This window comes from Lampetra planeri, chromosome 2 (genome assembly GCF_965212315.1).
Source record: "Lampetra planeri chromosome 2, kcLamPlan1.2.h2, whole genome shotgun sequence".
Classification (NCBI taxonomy): domain Eukaryota; kingdom Metazoa; phylum Chordata; class Hyperoartia; order Petromyzontiformes; family Petromyzontidae; genus Lampetra; species Lampetra planeri.
This window is the reverse complement of record NC_136108.1, coordinates 8,126,945-8,145,127: the sequence shown is the minus strand read 5'-3', so window position 1 is coordinate 8,145,127 and position 18,183 is coordinate 8,126,945. Positions and strand designations below refer to the sequence as shown.

Here is an 18,183-nt window from a genome sequence, read left to right as displayed (position 1 = left end):
CGTGTGTGTATATATTTGTAAATGAGGTTCCAAAACACCTAAATACACACATGCACACACAGCCACAACGACACATACTCACAGGCAGGCCACACAACAACGCACACTCGTACTCATGTACCCAGAAAGTGTATGCTTAAAAAAGACAAAGATCCCTCGTTTTGGCCTGAATAGCTAGCAAGCACTTATTTAAGGCCGGCACGGCACACGAGGGGGTGGGTGGCCAGCACCATGCCTGGCCACCTTTGTCTCCCAAGTGGCGATGTTTACGCACTGCACTAGTTACTCATTTGAGGCCCAGGACCGGTTGAGATAATCGTCACTGGTGTTGGCAATGAGTGGGAATCAATCTCAGGTCGCCGGGTTCATAGCGCAGCGCCGCTTACCGCTACACTACCGATTCCCCCAGTCACAGGCAGACCAGATAACAGCGCGCACTCGTACTCACACACCTGGGCAAAGTGTACACCTAAACACGCACGCACATACAGGGCTACAATTAGACGCACACACGTACCCAACCGCCTGGCACACGGGGACACCGGGACTCTTGAGTGGGTCGCAAGCGCCGCGTTACCAATCCACTTCGCCCACGAAAACATTGCTAACAATGACGGGGTGGGTGGGTGGGCGGGCGGATGGGCAGTGCTGCCCTGAAAATATAAAAACGCCGAGAAAGAACCGTAGAGAGCGAAAGAAGGAGAAAATAATAACACTAATAGCGAGGAGGGTTTGCGAACTGTGACGGAACGACTCCCCGCGCCCATCTCGCTGCGTCTTACGTGTAGTGATGCGAGCCAGCAGCTCCATTTACGGCAGCCGAGGCACGCGAATCAATTTGTTTCTCGCCAACCCTCATTTTTATTTTTTTGCTGCTTTCACCCCCCCTCCTCCTCCACCACCGACAACCCCCCCCACCGCAACTCCCCGTGCATCCTTTCCCTCTCACTGGTGCCCCCCCCCCTCTCCTCCCTCTCCTCTACTCTGCTCCTCCTTTTATGTTGTAACTGTTTGAGTCTGCACATGTGCTCTGGAGTCATTTTTAATGGCAGCGAGAAGCTGCTGCGCGTGAGTGAAGCGCCGTCGTAATTTAATGCGATGCCCGCTGCAGCCCAGCGGGGCAGCGGAGACGGCAGCAGCAGCAGCAGCAGCAGCTCGCGTGCGTCTCCGCGTCTCCTGCTCGTGTCTCTGCGTGGTCTCTGGCTGTCTCTTTGTCTCGCTGGTGGGAGTCTCTGTGCGTCTCTCTTTGTGTGTGGGGAGCGGTGGTGTAGCGGTCAGCGCCGCCGCGCTTCAAACCCGGAGACCCCGAGTTCGGTTCCCGCTCACGGCCAACGCCAGTGACGATTATCTGAACCGGTCCTGGGCCTCCCCTAGGTCGTGTCAGCCTCAATTGAGTAACTGGTGCGATGTCTCAATATCGCCACTGGGCATGTGGTTGGCAACCCCCCGTTGTGTGCTGTGCCGGTCTTCATAGCGCGAACAGCACTTGCCCCAACAGTCTATTAAGGTTATACGGGGGATCTTTGTCCTTGTGTGTCGCTCACCGTGTGTGTCTTTGTGTCTGTCCGTGTCTCTTTGTGTGTCTGTGGTTGTGTCTCTTTGTGTGCGTCTCTTACCGTGTGGCTCACTGCGTTGTGCCCCTGTACGTGTCCGTCTCTCGCTGTGTATTTTTGTCTACATGTTTCTTTTGTTTCCATGTCTCCCGTCTATCTGTCTCTCCAGTCCACTTTGTGTCTCTGTCTTTCTGTATCTCTCAGCCTTGTCTGTCTGTGAGTACATATCCGTGTCTCTGTGTATCTCATTATGTCTCCGTGTTTATTTTTTCCCGTGTCTGCCTCCCCCTGTCCCTTTTTGTTTATGTTGTGTCCATGTGTCACTCGGTATATTTTTGTCTTGGCACCCAGTTCACGTGTTTATTTGTCTGTCTGTCAGTATTTACCTCTGCATGTTTTTGTCTCAATCTCTTCCCCCATTTCTCTCATTTCATTGCTCATCTCCGGCTCGTGATGTCTCAATCCATCCACGTCTATCTTCGTCACAGTGCCTCATTATCTGTCCATCTACCCATCGACGTCTCCTTACAAATATCGACCTTCGAGTGTTTAACAATCTATATTTCCACGACCCTTTATATTATACCGGTCTGTAAGCCTCTTTATCGGTCTCCCTTGAGTTTGCGGTCAGGTATCTCATTTGTATTATCTAACTATGTATCTAAACTACTAACTCTAAACTATTTTTTTTTATTTTACCAGGTAAGGCCCACTGAGCTATATAGCTCTTTTTCAGAAGCGACCTGGCCATAAATGATAGTTCAATCACGTGGCTTATCATGTGGAAATGTATAGTAGCCGAATACTCTAAAGACATGTGGATTCTAAATGTGGAGGGAAAAACCGGAGGACCCGGAGAGAAATCCACGCGACCACAGGGAGAGAGAAAATGCTAACTCCAAATGGCGTCAGGGTCGGTATCGAACCCACGACCTCGTGCATACCAGGCCGAGGGAGTTAAAATCTCGCCACCCAAGATGATGTCTCCTGTGTCTTTCCCCCGCTCTCACGCTCGCTTAATTCCACTCTCCTCCCCGTTCCCCTCCGGCCAGCGACTGCTTCGAGCGCCATTCTCACAAATGAGTGGCTCCGAGCCTTAATGGCTTCAGACGGCACCGTTATAATTAAAAGCCCATCAGGTGTGCAAATTATATTTCTCGCGTTATTGCACGTAGCGAGGGGCTTGTCCAAATAACAGATGGCAGGTTGTCTACACGTGCAAACGCCCAATTACCAGCGCTAATTGCACGGAATTACCATGCTCATAAAAGTAAACAAATCAAAGCAATCAGGAAAGAATGTACTTCATATTTATTAATCTTTAACTACTGAATTAGGCAGGTGATACCTTTTTGTCTGCAGTTTAAACACATTTTGTTAATTTAATTAAACATCTGGGATTTGTTTTTTCTGCCTTCAGAATTGTCACTTAGAATAGAATTTCGACAGCAGATGCTAAGAATTCTAATAATAAACAATTTCCATTATCCACCCAGGAAAGCCTCACAATGCCTCAATGCTCTTTTTAAGAGTGCCGTTCCCGAAGAAAACCCTGCCCAGTAGATGTCCCTCAAAGATGCGCACAGATGGGTTCATGAACCCTCTTGCTCTCCTCTTATCTCCCAGCCACCCAGTCACCCAGTGAGGTTTCACAAACCTGTATGTGATCCACCAACCCTTGCCTCCAAAGCTCTGGATCACAGGCGCTCCCCACCACTCCCGGCGCATGTGTTTAGATCACATGACCCAGGCATTACCAAGGTAAGTCACCCCCAGTGACAGCCAAACGACTCTGGTAAAAAGTGTCTGGTGACTCCTTTCTGTCAATACCCTCCTCTGTGCAGGACCCCACACATGTCCCAACGCCAACCTCAACCCTCGGCGGCGCTGATTTGTGCCCTAATATACACGCGACGACACAGAGGCCGGTCGTTTGTCCGCCCGTTAGACCGCCCACGTCCGTGTTTAGCGCCCCCCCCCCACCCCCCCCCCCCATTGCCAGTCGCACGTTGACGGCATCACTGCCGGAAAATCTTGCCGGTTTTATCGGAAAGCTGTCATTGCGGCGCTGCGACTGCCTTTGACCACCCCGAGGATGATTACGCTTTCAGTCTTCTTGGCCGCAGCCAGGCCAGCAAGTCTCAAGGCCGGAGGAGGCAGGGGTAAAGGTCGCCAATGTCTCTGTGATTGTGGGTCCTGGTGGGGCCTGGTTGGGCCGCCGTCGCTGACACAGAGCGATGCCGGAGCGTTACTGTATGGCGGTTGTGGAGATGGTGGAACTGATGGCCCAAAAGTCCCCGACACATTCGGCGTGTCGGACGAGACGATATCTCCTCTGACAGGGGCGAACGGCAGAATGAAAGAGCTACACAAACCCCTGTGAACTCTGCCCAACACACACCTGTTATTCTATGGAAGATAAGGCACGGAGGTCCTGTCAGTGTGTGCTTTAACACGCGTGCCGCTTTGTCATTTTCTCTCGGCCCGTCCAAAGTTCAGCCGTTGACATTTGCAGTGAGTGCCAGGGTGGCTCTCACTTGAGCATCGGTTGTCGGTGACTGGAAGAGGTAGAATCAGGACTCGGCTGCATAAAACACCTTGCGTGACATTTCCCCTCGGTTTGTACCATGTACGATTAACCACTGAGAAGGAATGTCGCTTGTTATGATTTATTCCACCGGACTTACACCCACTTGTCATGCTGGCCCATTAACCCTCTTGTCGCACACCTCTTCTCATCACTCCGAGTCCTATACAATCACAAGACTTTGTGTTTTTGACTGTTGATTGAATTACTGTGATGTACTTCTGTGTAATGTAATTGATAATAATAGTTTATTTTATTTTCCCGAGAAAGTCTCGCAGTCTCAACACTCTTCCACGAGTCTCCCACATTGAGAGGTTTCACTAACTCCGTTTATTTCTGTGGTGGGCGAAAACCAGAGCAGCCACAAAAAAATTCACCACGCGTATATGTGGATAAATCTCAAAAATCCACACAGATGGGTTTTTGAACCCACTTCCTGTCCTGGCGTCACCTGAGCACTTTGCAGCCCAGCAGGTTTTTGAGTATCATAGTACTCTGCGTGATCCACCAAACGTGACCTCCAAAGAGCTAGATCACGGACATGCACCACCACATCCAAATTTCGTTTCCTCTTGTCGATGGTTTCTTGTTCTGTTATTGTTCTTTGAGTTTGAAATGTCTTATTAAATGTTATTGGTATTATCATGCAGACATCATTTACACCATTAGGACCGTGCAGATCTCGGAGAGAGGGAAAGGCAAGTGGGCGATTTGTTTTATCACGTAATTAAAAACAATTTTACGGAGGGGGTAAATGGCACTATCGATAGCGAGAGTGATAAATGAATATCTATATATTTACACTTGTAATAAATAAAGGGTTCCCTCGAGGCAGTAAGGATTTGGCCTCCATTCTTTAGCGTCTCAGCTCTGCCTCGCTCAGGCAGGCTCTGGCTCGCGAGCGGTATCCATTCCAGGAATCGATGTGGCCAAAACCAATTTAGTCGATTCCTCGTTGGTATTTCGGTGACCCTATACACGAGAGGTGCACCTGGGGGGTGAAAAAAAACCTGCCTATTTTGTTCCCCTCACCACTCCGAAAGGTTTAGACCGCTGTTGTACGTCGCAAGAGCAGCGTTGGCGGCGTTTGTCTGAATCTTAATGTTGTAAGTAAATATTTAGCAATAATGTTCTATTCCTTTCATATACGTTTGGTGTGAGGGATGCTCATAATTGTTAAATAAAATGTGGGCATGGGTTAGAGATAGCCAAATTGAATGCAACACGTAATAATAGAATTCGGTAATGGGTGTTTTATCTGAAATTAAAAACAACTGCTTTGAAAACGAATTTCTGATCTGGTACTCTTGGAAGGGAAACATTTTCTCCCATGGGAATGTTTAGCCAGGAATGCCACAGCCCTGTGGGTGAAGACATTCTGAATTGCCCAAAATGGCCTTCAGTTCCATAACAAAAGATGTTTTTCCATGAAATATTTATATTTAAAAGGCGTCGGTGATTCCCACCCAATTTAACCTCGGTTTCAGCGATGGCTGGATCACCGTACAGAACCAGCATGACTGTCGATGTGGAGTCAGCTGTGTCCCACTGTTAACCACTGCTCTGAATTGTACAGTTATAACGGAAAGTTTACGTTCCTGCTCAAGCCTCAATCTTGTTTGCGCGGTCACAAATTGATTAATTCACTCGGGAATCTGTGTCATTCATTGTATTCCTTTAATGTTAATTGGGAACCGTTTTCATTGCATAATGATAACGAATTAAAACGCTTTGTTAGAACACTGCTGGATGAAGCCCCCCTCCCCACCCATCCATATCATGGAAGTTATTGTATGGGTGCCGCTGTGGTGAGATGTTATCTCCCTTGCCTGGTATGCAGGAGGTCGTGGGTACGATCTCGACCCTGACGCCTGTATATTTGGAGTTTGTATGTTCTCCCCGTGGTCTTGTGGATTTTTCTCCTTACCCTCAGGTTTTCCCCTCCACATTTAGAAACATGCCTTTAGATTATTTTGCCGCTATAAATTTCCCCATGATAAGCCACTTCTTTGAGCTATCATTTGTGGCCAGGTCACTTGGGACAAAGAACTACTAGCTTAGTGGGCTTTGCCTGGTAAAATAAAAATAATAGTTCAATAGTCATCAGGGTTATTTGATGATACTTCACACTAATCACTTGCACCTTCGTCGAAACAAAACTATTTTGGAAATTTACCCATGGAAGGCCTAACTGTAAATAATCAACATTTTACCAATTGCAGGTTTAAAATAGGCGAATAGTATGAGGATTACGATGAAGATATTTTTTATTAGTAAAATATAGTTTTGGAGAAAAAAAATAAAAAATTTGTTATCCCATAGTTAATGCACACATTGTGAAAACCCCCCAAAAAGTAGTTTTTTTTTTAGTTTTTTTCAAAATGCTGTGGACTGGCTCAGTTCTCCAGGGACACTAATGAGGGTATTCGCTATTCTGCGTTTCTCCATGTATTTTTTTGTTTCATTCCACGCGCTCTTTTGTTTGAAAGAAAAAAAAAACCCATCTTGTGAATTATTTGACCGCAATGGGTACGAGTCACAGCTCATCAAGTTGGCGCGATTCTTATTTAAATTTCTCCCCTTTTCCAAAAAACGAGTCCGGAGTAGTAAATAAATAGAAAATAATAGGGCAGTCGTGACGGGCGAGCGGAAGAGCGACGAGTGGGGACAGCGAGTCGACGCTATAATGGCCTGCACCGGCTAATGCATCAATGGGTGGAGCGTCCCAACATTTTTGTCGACCCTCTGTACGTGCGGCGTGTGCGCGGTGTGCGCGGCTCAAAGCGCAAAACGTGCCGTTAAATCGCGCTGACAGCATGACACACATAATGACAGACGTTAACTTGCTCGTATTGATCTTCCCTCACTTTGACGGCGAACACATAACAAGGCGTTTTTTGATGAGATTACAAGGTGTGGGGGGGGGGGGCAGGGGGAGGGTGTGGTAGAGGGGTGGGGGGTGCGGGAGAGGGGGCCGTGGGGGCATGGGGGGGGGGCACAGCAATCGCGCGTTCACGCTTGTTCTTTGTGACATCTCTCTGTCTCTCGCTATATATATTTTTTGTTACAAATTTTCCTCCGTTTCCCTCCCACTGAGGCGGCCCCCCCCCCTACCTCCTGCTCCCTCGCCATCCCAATCCTACCCCATCCCTCGGGCTCCTCCGTCAGTTCTCGCATCTTTTCTTCTCGCGGCATGACCAAAGGTGAGGTTGGGAAATTTGCCTGCGATGGACTGCTTAACAAACATTTATGTTGGAAGCAGGGCTGATGCAGGAGGCAATTACACGACATGCGATCTTTGATTCTCCGTGGTGGGTGTCGGCATACCGATTTGCTTTGTGGACATTTTATATTTGATCATTTCCTGGTTTTGGGTTATTTGTGCTGGGGGGTTGGTTGGAGGAGGGGTTGTGGATATGGAGGAGAGTTTTATTTATTTTATTCCTCGTGCCTTGTTTTTAATTATTTCCTCAAATCGAAGCCGCTACCAAGGCATTTTGTAAAACGCTGTTATTTGTAATGAAACAGCGGGCCAGGGGCATGTACCTTTCTCTCCGCTGAAAAAAAAAGGACTGAGAAAATTAACGAAGGAGCGGAGGCTAATCGAGTTGAAAATTTCACGCATTACGCACGCGGGCGCGGCGCGTGTTTTGGCCATGGTCGGACGGGGGCATAAATAAAACAACGGGCGGAGGTAATGGACCAGGGTTGGTGGAGCGCACGGGGGCCCTGACATTTAAGCAACAGCGTTTTAATTTGTTGCTTCGTTTGGCGGCACGGGCGCCGAGGTCAGCGCGGGTCTGACCTGCTCCCCCCCCCCCTTGCCCCCGCCTCCCACTACCCCGCATCCTCCCACACCGATGCGTGGCCGTTTATTAAACACCGAGCAGCGGGTCAGCGAGGAAAAGGGCAGCACAGTAGCAGTCGTACCGTTTGCCAACTGAATTCCTACCACCTGCCAGCAAGGTGTAAGAAGATATAGCACGAGTTTTTTTTTGTATACGCGTAGAAATTTCATTGTTTGTGATAAAGTGGGGTTTTGAGAGGCATCCGTGGGTAGGTTTTTTTTTACTCTCATTGGAGGAAATATAAATAGGTAAATTTGCCATTTCATATTTGTAATTTTTTGGTATTTATTTGTTGGGCATTGTCATAATCTTATTCGCTAACAATATGGTTTTCCATGCCGAGCGATGCGAATGATTGTCGGCATTGTCGGCAGCGAGCAGGGACACGCGTCAAACCTCCATCTCAACTTTGGTGAAAAGGCAGCGGGCAGTATTTTGTCCCTAATTAACACGTTTTCGCAATATTTTATTTTTACTGCGGCAATTCTTTTTTTTACCTCGTAAAAAGATGCTGAATTTCAAAGGTGGGTTTTGATCACCTTTGACACCGGCAGTCGATGCTAAACAAGGAGAGAGAAGCGGCGAACGGGGGGGGGGAGGGGGGGTCAGAGCCGCCCTTTGATTGCACGACGAAAGCCCCCCGTTTAGATTCGCCGTGCTGTGTGTGTGTGTTTTTTTTAACGTGTGTCCGTGCCGCGGTCCAGCCTCCGATAACCTCGCGTGGTCTCTTCCTGTGTTAAGTGGCGAGCCACGAGCACCGCTCCTCTTTTGATTACGCCGTAGGGTTCATCTCTCGGGCGCCGTGAGTCTCTGGAGAAAATGCTTGGCTTGTTTATTTATTTACTTATTTTGGCCCCTTTAGCCCTGGTTTTTTGTCCTCCCCCTTGACTTTCAAGATCAGTTGTACTTGCTCACACTGCCCCAATTCCATCCCCTCCTTCCCCCGATGTGATAAATAATTAAATGGAAAATAAATGGAGTAAACTGAATTTGTTATGTTGTGTGCCTCAGATATATTTGATACATTAAATGTAGGCACCCACATATTCTTCAGTTCGTAGCATTCTTGTCACCTGTGTTCTGTACACATATGCTGTTGGCCAACCTCTGACACTGCTGGAATGGCATTTTTACACTATCACTTATTACACTGAATGCAAACATAATATAATTCGTGACGTGCATCATTTTCGTGTGTGCCTTTTCTGAAGATACGTTCGTGACACACGACGGTGGGCACAATAAGTGGCCACCAGTGATGTGGCGGTGTTTTTTGTTTGGTGTATATTTATTTGTTTTGTTTAATAATATTTTAAGGCTTGTTTTAACACTGCATCTCCCATCCCCCAACCCCCCCCCCCCCCCCACCACTCCACTATTGCAGATCCAGAAGAGACGTTTGAGTTTGTGCTGGTGTCGCTGTCGGGACAAACTTGGCACTTTGAGGCCCCCAGCTGGGAGGAGCGAGACGCCTGGGTTCAGGCCATCGAGGGCCGCATCCTCGCCAGCCTGCAGTCCTGCGACAGCCGCAAGACGAAGGTCGGGCCCGAAACGATGAGATCATTCGAGCAGACGATGCCTTGCTCAGCAATGCCTATCTTACTTCCATTGGTATCGTTTGTCCCCAGGTCTCCCTCGCTGCGGGGTGGGACGCGTCACCTTAATTTGTCCACGCGGGTGGCACTGACTTGAATCGTAATCAGAAGGTTGAGAGTTCAAATCCAGGTTGGGGGTCGACTCGCAAGATTATGTCTCGGAGGTCGTGAAAATGTGCTCGTTTGAGGTGGCCGGCTGGCTCAGGAGTCACAGCACTGAATCGGCACCGTTGAGATTCCGGGTTCGAGTCTGGGTTTCGGTCGCCTGTGATTAAACCATGTTCTCCGCTGTACTGATCTGATAATCTCAGCTTGGTCACTGATGACTGCATAAAAAAAAATAAGTTTAAGTTTTTCACTGAAGTTGACAAAAAAAAGCCCAAAATCAGTTTGACTACGATCATTTGAACGTGTCTGTTGAAAGAAAGTGTCACGGCCTTAATATGGATAAAGAAGTCACTGGAAGGAACCTCGGGAGTAGTTTAGAAACATGCGTTTAGAGTATTTGGCTGCTATAAATTTCCACGTGATAAGCCATTGCGTTGAGCTATCATTTGTAGCCAAGTCGCTTCCGAGTAAACAGCTATCTAGCCCAGTGGGCCTTACCTGGCAAAATAAAAAGTTTAGTTTAGTTCTGATATCCTGTTTCACAGGCCGTTCTCTACGAGAGTTCTGAAAGGATGCTTCGTCTCATGGTACGACACCGAGAGCGCAATTGGGGGGAAATACTACATTATAAATAGAGTACCTTATTGTGCGAAGTGAACAGTGGCTGTCCCATGGAGAGACTGGTTCTCACAAAGGAATGTGGAATTTCCACCGCTGAATTAGGACATCCGGTGGTGGTAAGCACTACCGCGTGCCCATTTCAGCACGGAGAGGCTTCTTGTTTTAAATAAAGGATATCAATCCTGTTTTGAAGGATCGGTGGTTTTTAACCTTTTCAGGCACCGGCCATAAATCACCGAGAGACTTCAGAGTGTGGTGACCGTGAAAACTGAAAACTCGCCGCACGTTTAGCACCGAGCACAGTTACGTCGGCCCGCAATGTTGTGAATCCCTGCTCCAGAACCTCACGGAAGTTGCTTCCAACTCCACGCATCGCCTAGCTCGGCCACGGTTCAGGGTGCTGTGCCACTCGGCTCAAAAACAGATTCTCGCAGGTCACCATCGGTCAGCCTCGGGGTTATGCTCGGCTTTACAATCCACGGCGTGAACACTTTTACTCGAATTACCCTCGCGGGCTCAGTATAAATGAGCCGTTCGAAAGTACAGCCACTCCTGGCACACCGTACGTCACCTGACCACGACGCTGCACCTGCGAGTGGATTGAACGTCAAACGCTAGGGTCGGTAGGGGAGGGGTGGTGACGACCACTGCTGCTACCTTGTGCTGTCTCTTGTTCACTGATTAGTGGTACCCCTTTTGACAGATCGATTTCATGCCACGGGGTCGTGTCATGCTCGATGTACCGAGTATTTGCCGTCCCGCGGGGACGCGGGCGGTGGCGTAGCAATGCCGCTGCGAGCGCCGCCAACTTCCGGGTAGATGTCACCGGAATTCATTGGTAGATAACAACTTAGATAACAACATAACCACGCCGCATTGATACGGCGCCTTTCCAGACCAAGACATCACAAAGTTCTTAACAATACAATTGTAATGTATAGAAACTGTAAAATAAGACACATTGGAGATGAAATCAACAAATATAAACACATGTCATTGCTCATATAGTGCACGTTAGTAAAAACCTTATTGAAGATGTATATATTTGGGCGTGATTTACAAATGGACCCTCAACCGAGGGCAGTGAGTCTTTCCAAAAGTCAGGAGCGGTGTATGGATATCCGTTTTTAACTGCAGATGTCTGAATGGTCAAGCGTGTGAACAAAGTGAATGACTTGCGACGTGGAAACAGGAGTTCAGTCAGGTAAGAGTTAAACGCGGACCCTTAGAATCCAGCGAACTGGGATCTAAGGTAGTGAGGCCAGATCTCCGATTGCAGGGAATGAATCTGGTTTGAATGGAATTTGTCGGCCCTGTCTCTTGGCTCTTGAAGGATGGGCAATTTTTTCAATAATTTGTCCATTCGTCGATTCTTGCAGACGCGGCTGGGGAGCCAAGGAAGCGCGGTGGCCGCGCAGAACATCCGCGACGTGCAAGGGAACGACGTCTGCATCGACTGCGGTGCCCCCAGTGAGTGACGCCTGACCCCCGCACGGAATATTTGCTCGACTCTTACGAGCACAGTGATGTGCCGTGTTATCAAGAGGCGGCAAGGGTTCATCCTGCCAGCGAAGTCGATGAATAGTCACGATTGTAAGCCGCAATTCAAGAATCGCTTAAAGGTAAATTTTGTGTCGTCTTTACCACGTCGTTATTCCTCTTTTATACAGTTTTGTCTGCTGCAATATCCAAAATATAACAGCATGAATGTTGCATTTCTCACAAACAACTGATCATCACACGCAAGATTTTGGCGCATAAATACTGAAAGTGCGAATCGATTATAATAAATTAATCTCTGCATTGTGACGTGCCTAATTACTAGTGCTGTTTCATCGCAGCTATCATTTATGTCAGGAGTCAACTTAGAGCATTGTTTCTCTGGGTTGATAAAATAAGTCCTGATTTGTGGGGAGTCAGGAGCTATTGTCCTGTTGTTAAGTACATGAATACATCTATATGCTAAATAGCAAAATGAATCACTTGCCAGTCTAGATTTATAGCCAGAATACTCGTTTTGGTTGATCCTTCTAAGTTTAAACTCTTTCCCCCTTGATAAATTCCCTTCTTTTTTGTGCTCTACCCTTAGTTCCAAACGTTCATTTGGTCCAAATGAGAAAATGCATTTTGGTGAAAACTTCTCGAGTGTAAATTGCATAGTTTTTTGCGAGGGTCTTGTTTTATACACAGTTGTGTTCGGCCGCTCAAATAGTGGGTTTTTGCCGGCCTCTGTAATGGTTTCATGTTGAACAAAACTAAAATTAACAGCCACCGTATTTCTGCCTACAGCGATCCGCAGCGCAAGGCATCGCCTGCTTTGCCCCTTCCAGACCGTTTTCAAATCGCTGTGTTTCGTAGCCTGCTGTGTGCTGGCGTGGAATGAAGTGGTTTAGTTTGGTGAATTCACGTGCAGCTGTGCACTTAGCAATTTAATAGACCATCTCCCCGTTGAAACGGAGGACATTTTCCATCAAGAGGAGCCCTTTTTGTGATTTGACTTTTTGTTCAGCCGCCTTAATAACGGCACGGAGAGATGTTCATAGGAACATGTCTTGCTTTCATTGAAAGCAACATTTTTTTTTTATTTTGCCAAAATTGTTCCTGTGATACAATTTTTGCTTTCTTTTAAGCCTTTACCTTCTTTGTTATATTTGAGACCAAATAAAAGCGGAGTGTAAAAAAACACCCAAAAAAAAACTAAAGCCAGCCGGCAGTGTTTTTAATTTAAACTTTTAAAACGGAACATTTGAAATAAAATAGCACGGTTAAGTTTTTGTTTTAGTTGTTCCCCCCCCCCCCCCCACTCGATGCACGCGTGCGTTGGGTCTGGCGGTCTGCACGGCTGCGTAAAAAGGTCATCGCGACTGCGCGCGTGCGTTCCCCCGGCTGCGCGTGGCGTCGCGGCCAATACCGCAACTGCCGCCACAATTTCATGCACCGAATGCTTACATCATTACTTATTTTTTGGGTGAAGGTTGAGGGGTCTCGACCCACCTTTAAATTGGGCCCTTGTACATTAAACGTGTCGCGCTATATTGCCACAAATGTTACTGCCACAATATGGGTTTGTGTCAACCGTGGCCGACAAAAATGAATGAATATCCACTCATATTACAAAAGGTCTGAATGAGTGGAGCCGTTTTTGAAAGTGGATTTTTCAATTTCACTCCATGATCTGTAAGCGGGAAGTGAAGTGGTTGGCCCTCAATTCCAGAAACCAAAAAAGTTTTATGCACACGTTGCAGTAAAACAAAAATAACTTTTGGTTTTTATAAATATTGTTTAGCTTGTTTTGACTTTAATTTTATGGTTCTTGAATAAAATAAAATCGTGGTTTTCATTCCAAGCAACTTGGGAGTTTGTATCGGCGTGATGGCCTTTTCATGGCTTAAATCCAACTTTCCCCAAATATGTTGCTTGAGAAATGGAAGGCTTTCGATTCCAATGATCTATGCAGCCTTTCACTCTTAGCGCAAGCTCCTGTTTAAGGAATCACTCTTGTCAGTCACCGGGAAGGGTTCATCTGTTTCCGTGTTTATTGTAAGGGGCTTCTGTGTTGTAATTTTTTGCGGATGTGTTTATTCTGGCATTATCCAATTTAGCTGTCGGCCTTGCAGCGCTACGGTTGATAATACTCACGGGAGACTCAGTCTTTGCTGGGCGCATTCAGTTTGACCCAGAGGTGGGAAACCTTTTCTTTAGCCAGGGACTATTGGGAATTTGATACACTTTTTTACGGACAATGCATTAACACGCACCTTAGCATTTTCAAATATTAACGTGAAAAATAACAATGGCTCACCTCTACCGCACGTACGCGATGCATGCGTCTGATTTCCTCTCACTAACATTGTTGATGTCGCTTCACAGTTCTGAAGTAGGCACGCAGCGAAGATGCTTGCGGTGATGGCTGAACTCAATTGTTGAACCTTTCGAAGTGATAGGCCACATCCAGCCTGATTTTTGTTCCATCAGATATGACACCATTAAATGTGTTGCTTACACCCAGGGGTATTAGCAACTGATTGTTTATGCCACCTTATCGTAGCTCTACAATGTACATCGCAACATTGATATTTTAAATGTCTATGTATTAATTTGACCACTTTCAGTTAACCATGTTAACCACGTTCAGTTACCCATGTACAAATGTTCATTGTCAATTATTGCAATTTCATCAGACACATTCGACTTGTTGTCCACATTATTTATGGTACTTAAATTAATTTATTTATAAATTCACCCTTCAAAGAACACAATTAAATGAAGCGTTTTAGTTCCATCTTACGTTAAAAATGTGCTGGTAACTCTCACCCCCTCTCCCCGTGTGTCCACCCTTTTAGACCCCGACTGGGCGAGCCTCAACCTGGGCGCCCTCATCTGCATCGAATGCTCGGGCATCCACCGCAACCTGGGCTCGCACGTATCGCGCGTGCGCTCGCTCGACCTGGACGAGTGGCCCGACGAGCTGGCGCAGGTCATGGTGTCGGTGGGGAACGCCATGTCGCGCGGCGTGTGGGAGGGCTCCCTCGCCGGACATGCCAAGCCAGGCCCGCACAGCTCCCGGTGAGCTCCGCCGCGCCGGTCTTTCTCGCTCGCTCGCGCGCTGGACGGCATCGCGTGGTTCGTGTCGCGTGCGACGGTTTCGTCCGTGACCGATTCGGTTTGCGCGGCGGTTCCGCCGTGCGGCGGTGTCGTTGTTGTGCGACGTCAGGTCTGGTGTGCGAGCGGTCGCCATTGTGGGACTGGTTTGTCTGCGCTCGGTATTGCCGTGGCGCGAGATGTCGCGTCCGATGGTCTCGTGGCATCGCTGTGTTGTGCACATTGAGGACCGAGCAGGAAACGAATGCTGCAGGGCATAACCGTTATACTTGGTTCTCTTTGTAATTGTTCTTTAAATCGAGTATCCAGGTCACTTGCCGAGCTGTGAAAGCGAGGAGTCTCAACTTACCCTTTTGCCTCTCTAAATTGAGTCTTTTCACGGAGCTGAGCTGCTATCATGACTCGTGTGACCAACATGTTGGTCACTTTATTTCTTTGCAGCTATGCGGATGATAGGATAGAAGGTCCTTGTAATAACCCACTTAGTAGTAACTAGAGTTGCAGTAGTAAATGAGTGTGTGCATGATTTAAATGCGCTACACGATGTTGAATGAACACGATGGTGTTTTGGGAGCCCACATTGCGTTTGTGTTATATGTTTTACAAATGGATGTTTTGCATGCGTCGAAAACACGCATCATATTTACAGAAGCATTTTTATGCAAATGTTGCAGCCGGATGTTATTTGCGTTGCGTGCGCAAATGTGGCTCATGCCGTTAAGCGGTTCAATCGAGAGGCGGTGTTTTCCCGGCGCCGCTTTGCTGGGTCGAGCGCGGTGCGAGCTCGGCTGGACTGCCCATGCCCCCGGCAAAGCCACTGATAGTGGCCACCGCCACGGGTCCCCACGGTGAACGCTTATTTTAAGGCAGACGGCTCACGCTAGCGTGCGCTGTGTCACGATTCGAACCGGCTTGGTTTTGTTTATGCGGCACTTAGAAGCAGAACGCGTAAACTTTGGATGCCACCCCGTAACAAGGTGGCGGGGCTCTGGGGCCTGCACTGTCAGTAGCAGCGGCAGCGGCAGCGTCTTTATTACAGCGGAGCGGGCGCCCTCCTCGGAGGATCGCTTTTCACAATTATGTGCCTGACTGGCAGGCGACAAGCAGTTTTAGTGAAATGGCTTTCGAAAGCCTTCCAAATAAAGCCATCGCTTCCTAAACTGGGGGCTTAAGCCGGCAATCTGCAAATCGCTGCGCTGCGTCTGATGCTCTTTACAAGCTGTCGTGGCGCTGGGCCGCTTGAAGGCAGCTTGAAACCGGAGCCTGGAGCTGCGACGGGGCTCAGGGGAGTCCTCGAGAGGGGGAGCAGCGGTCTCGTGCGCGCCGAGCGCCGTCCCAGGCCAGCTGCCGCCCGGCCTGCGCCCGGCTCTTCCTTCCCCTCTTGCTGCCTCCCAGGAGGCTCCTCTGCACTGAGGGCTCGCTGATGGGGGTCCACTGCTCCGGCGGCGGCGGGCGCACCTTGCGTAGTCGCGGCAGTTATACGGATACAAAAGTATAATTAGCAACGTTATGACGGTGTTCTGGGCGGCCCTATAGGGGCGGGTTTGGGGAGCAGCGGGCCTGTGCGGAATAGTTTGTGGTGGTGGGAGAGCATTAGTGTGTTGTTTGTGTGGTTTCTTATCCGACAGCAGATGGTGTATCCACATTTGTAAGAATTTCGGGTGTACGCCTGTTAAGGTTTCTTTTGTTCTTTTTAAGTTAAATTCACTTGAAAATAATTCTCCACGGGAAGCGGCAGTCCCCCATCAAAAACTAGAAGCAGACAATCTTCAGAAAGACAAGTCTTGACTCACAAAATTACAACTCATATCTTATCGTTGCAAACTTGGTCAAGTACTGGCACATCCTTAGCAAAACTTGGTCATTGGCTGTTTAAAAGAGAGATGCAGAATTGTTGTTATTTGCTCTCAATTTGCCAACTTTTTGGGGAAATAACAGAAATGCTGTTTACTTTTATATTTGTGAACAAATGCAATTAACCTCGTAAAACGAATTTAACACAAAGAGACACGTACTAATACCAGCGATCTGCAATGCTTCTTGTATCAGAAAAGACAAATGCGTAGATAAATATAATAATTTGTAACTCTTTGTCAATGCAATGCTTGATGAAGGGCAGGGTTGGAGAGGGGGGGGGGCAAATGATGTAAGCTGGGAATCAAACTCAGGTCACCGGGTTCACAGTGCGGTGCGTGAACCACTGCATCACCATCACACTGGCTTCGTGGAGGGGACATTTACTGAAGCCTTCTCAATTACGCTCCCTTCCAAGCTGGTGAAAAGATAAAGTGGCATGTAATGAGTAAGGATTCCTTGTGGGTGGGGGGGGGGGGGTGGTTTAGCCTCTGTGTGATTTGCACGACTCAAAAAATCAGCCGGTTGTTTATTTGGGATGCGGCACTTGGTGTGGGTTCATGCAGCCTGGAATGTCCCACTTTCCTGCCTTCCAGGATGCCTCACTCATCAGTTATTTACGAAGTGCTCTGTCTCACTCCTCCACCCCAATCCTTCCTCACCCCTCTGTTAATTATTTACCCAGCCCCCGTGCTAATTAAAATGTCACATCTCTCCGCACTCCCCTCCAAATCTCCTGCTCTCGCTGTGGGATAACTACAGGGCAAGGTATTCGCGTTCGCTCAAACGAACGGAGCCCAAGGAGAAGTACGGAGGGAAGCGTGGGATAAAAACTATATATATACAATAATATTAACAACCGTAGCACGGCAGAAATGGATATTTAGATGTTTAATAGTGGGAATGGTCTGCCGTGCAGCTTCTGCCATTTCGACAGGCAACCCGGTGCGTTGGGAAATGGTCTCAGCGTGATTGTTCCATTTATCTGGGTCCTTGTGAGGAGGTGGCACGTCTTTCAGTTGCATAAGTAGCGGAGACAGCATTTGTCTGAGATCCCCACTTGACCTCCTTAAGCGAAGGGCCTTGCGGGTTTCACATTACGCAGCGGTGTGATAATTACCGGCTGGTTTGTTATCGACAGCACGTTGAAGAGTGGGGTGGTGGAGGGGGGGGGGGGCTTCGGGTGGGTGAGTGAGGGTGAGTGGGGGTGGGTGGGACGGGCAGGCTGTGGGAGGCAACCATGCGGCGGCGGTGGTGGGGCTGGCGATAGTCCTGGTTGGAGCTGGCCGAGAGGAGGAGGCCGACAAACTGGTGCCCCCGTGTGCCGGGTCGAGCCACTCCTCGCGCCGTGTCCTTCGTGCCCATTCCAGCGCCCGCACCCTGCGCCCGCATCGCGCGCCCGCACCCTCGCTCGC

The 18,183-nt window shown here is 48.3% G+C and overlaps 1 protein-coding gene across 4 annotated transcripts in view; it reads left to right on the top strand.

Annotated features, from left to right (window-relative positions):
- Nucleotides 1-18,183, top strand: part of LOC144726534 (arf-GAP with GTPase, ANK repeat and PH domain-containing protein 1-like) — a 164,702-nt gene that overhangs the window by 129,421 nt on the left and 17,098 nt on the right. For all 4 annotated transcript variants that reach the window (XM_078605342.1, XM_078605341.1, XM_078605331.1 and 1 more), the window contains exons 14-16: nucleotides 9,373-9,527; nucleotides 11,692-11,782; nucleotides 14,656-14,878. In XM_078605342.1, the coding sequence (XP_078461468.1) occupies nucleotides 9,373-9,527; nucleotides 11,692-11,782; nucleotides 14,656-14,878 (469 nt within the window). The remainder of the gene's footprint in view (nucleotides 1-9,372; nucleotides 9,528-11,691; nucleotides 11,783-14,655; nucleotides 14,879-18,183) is intronic.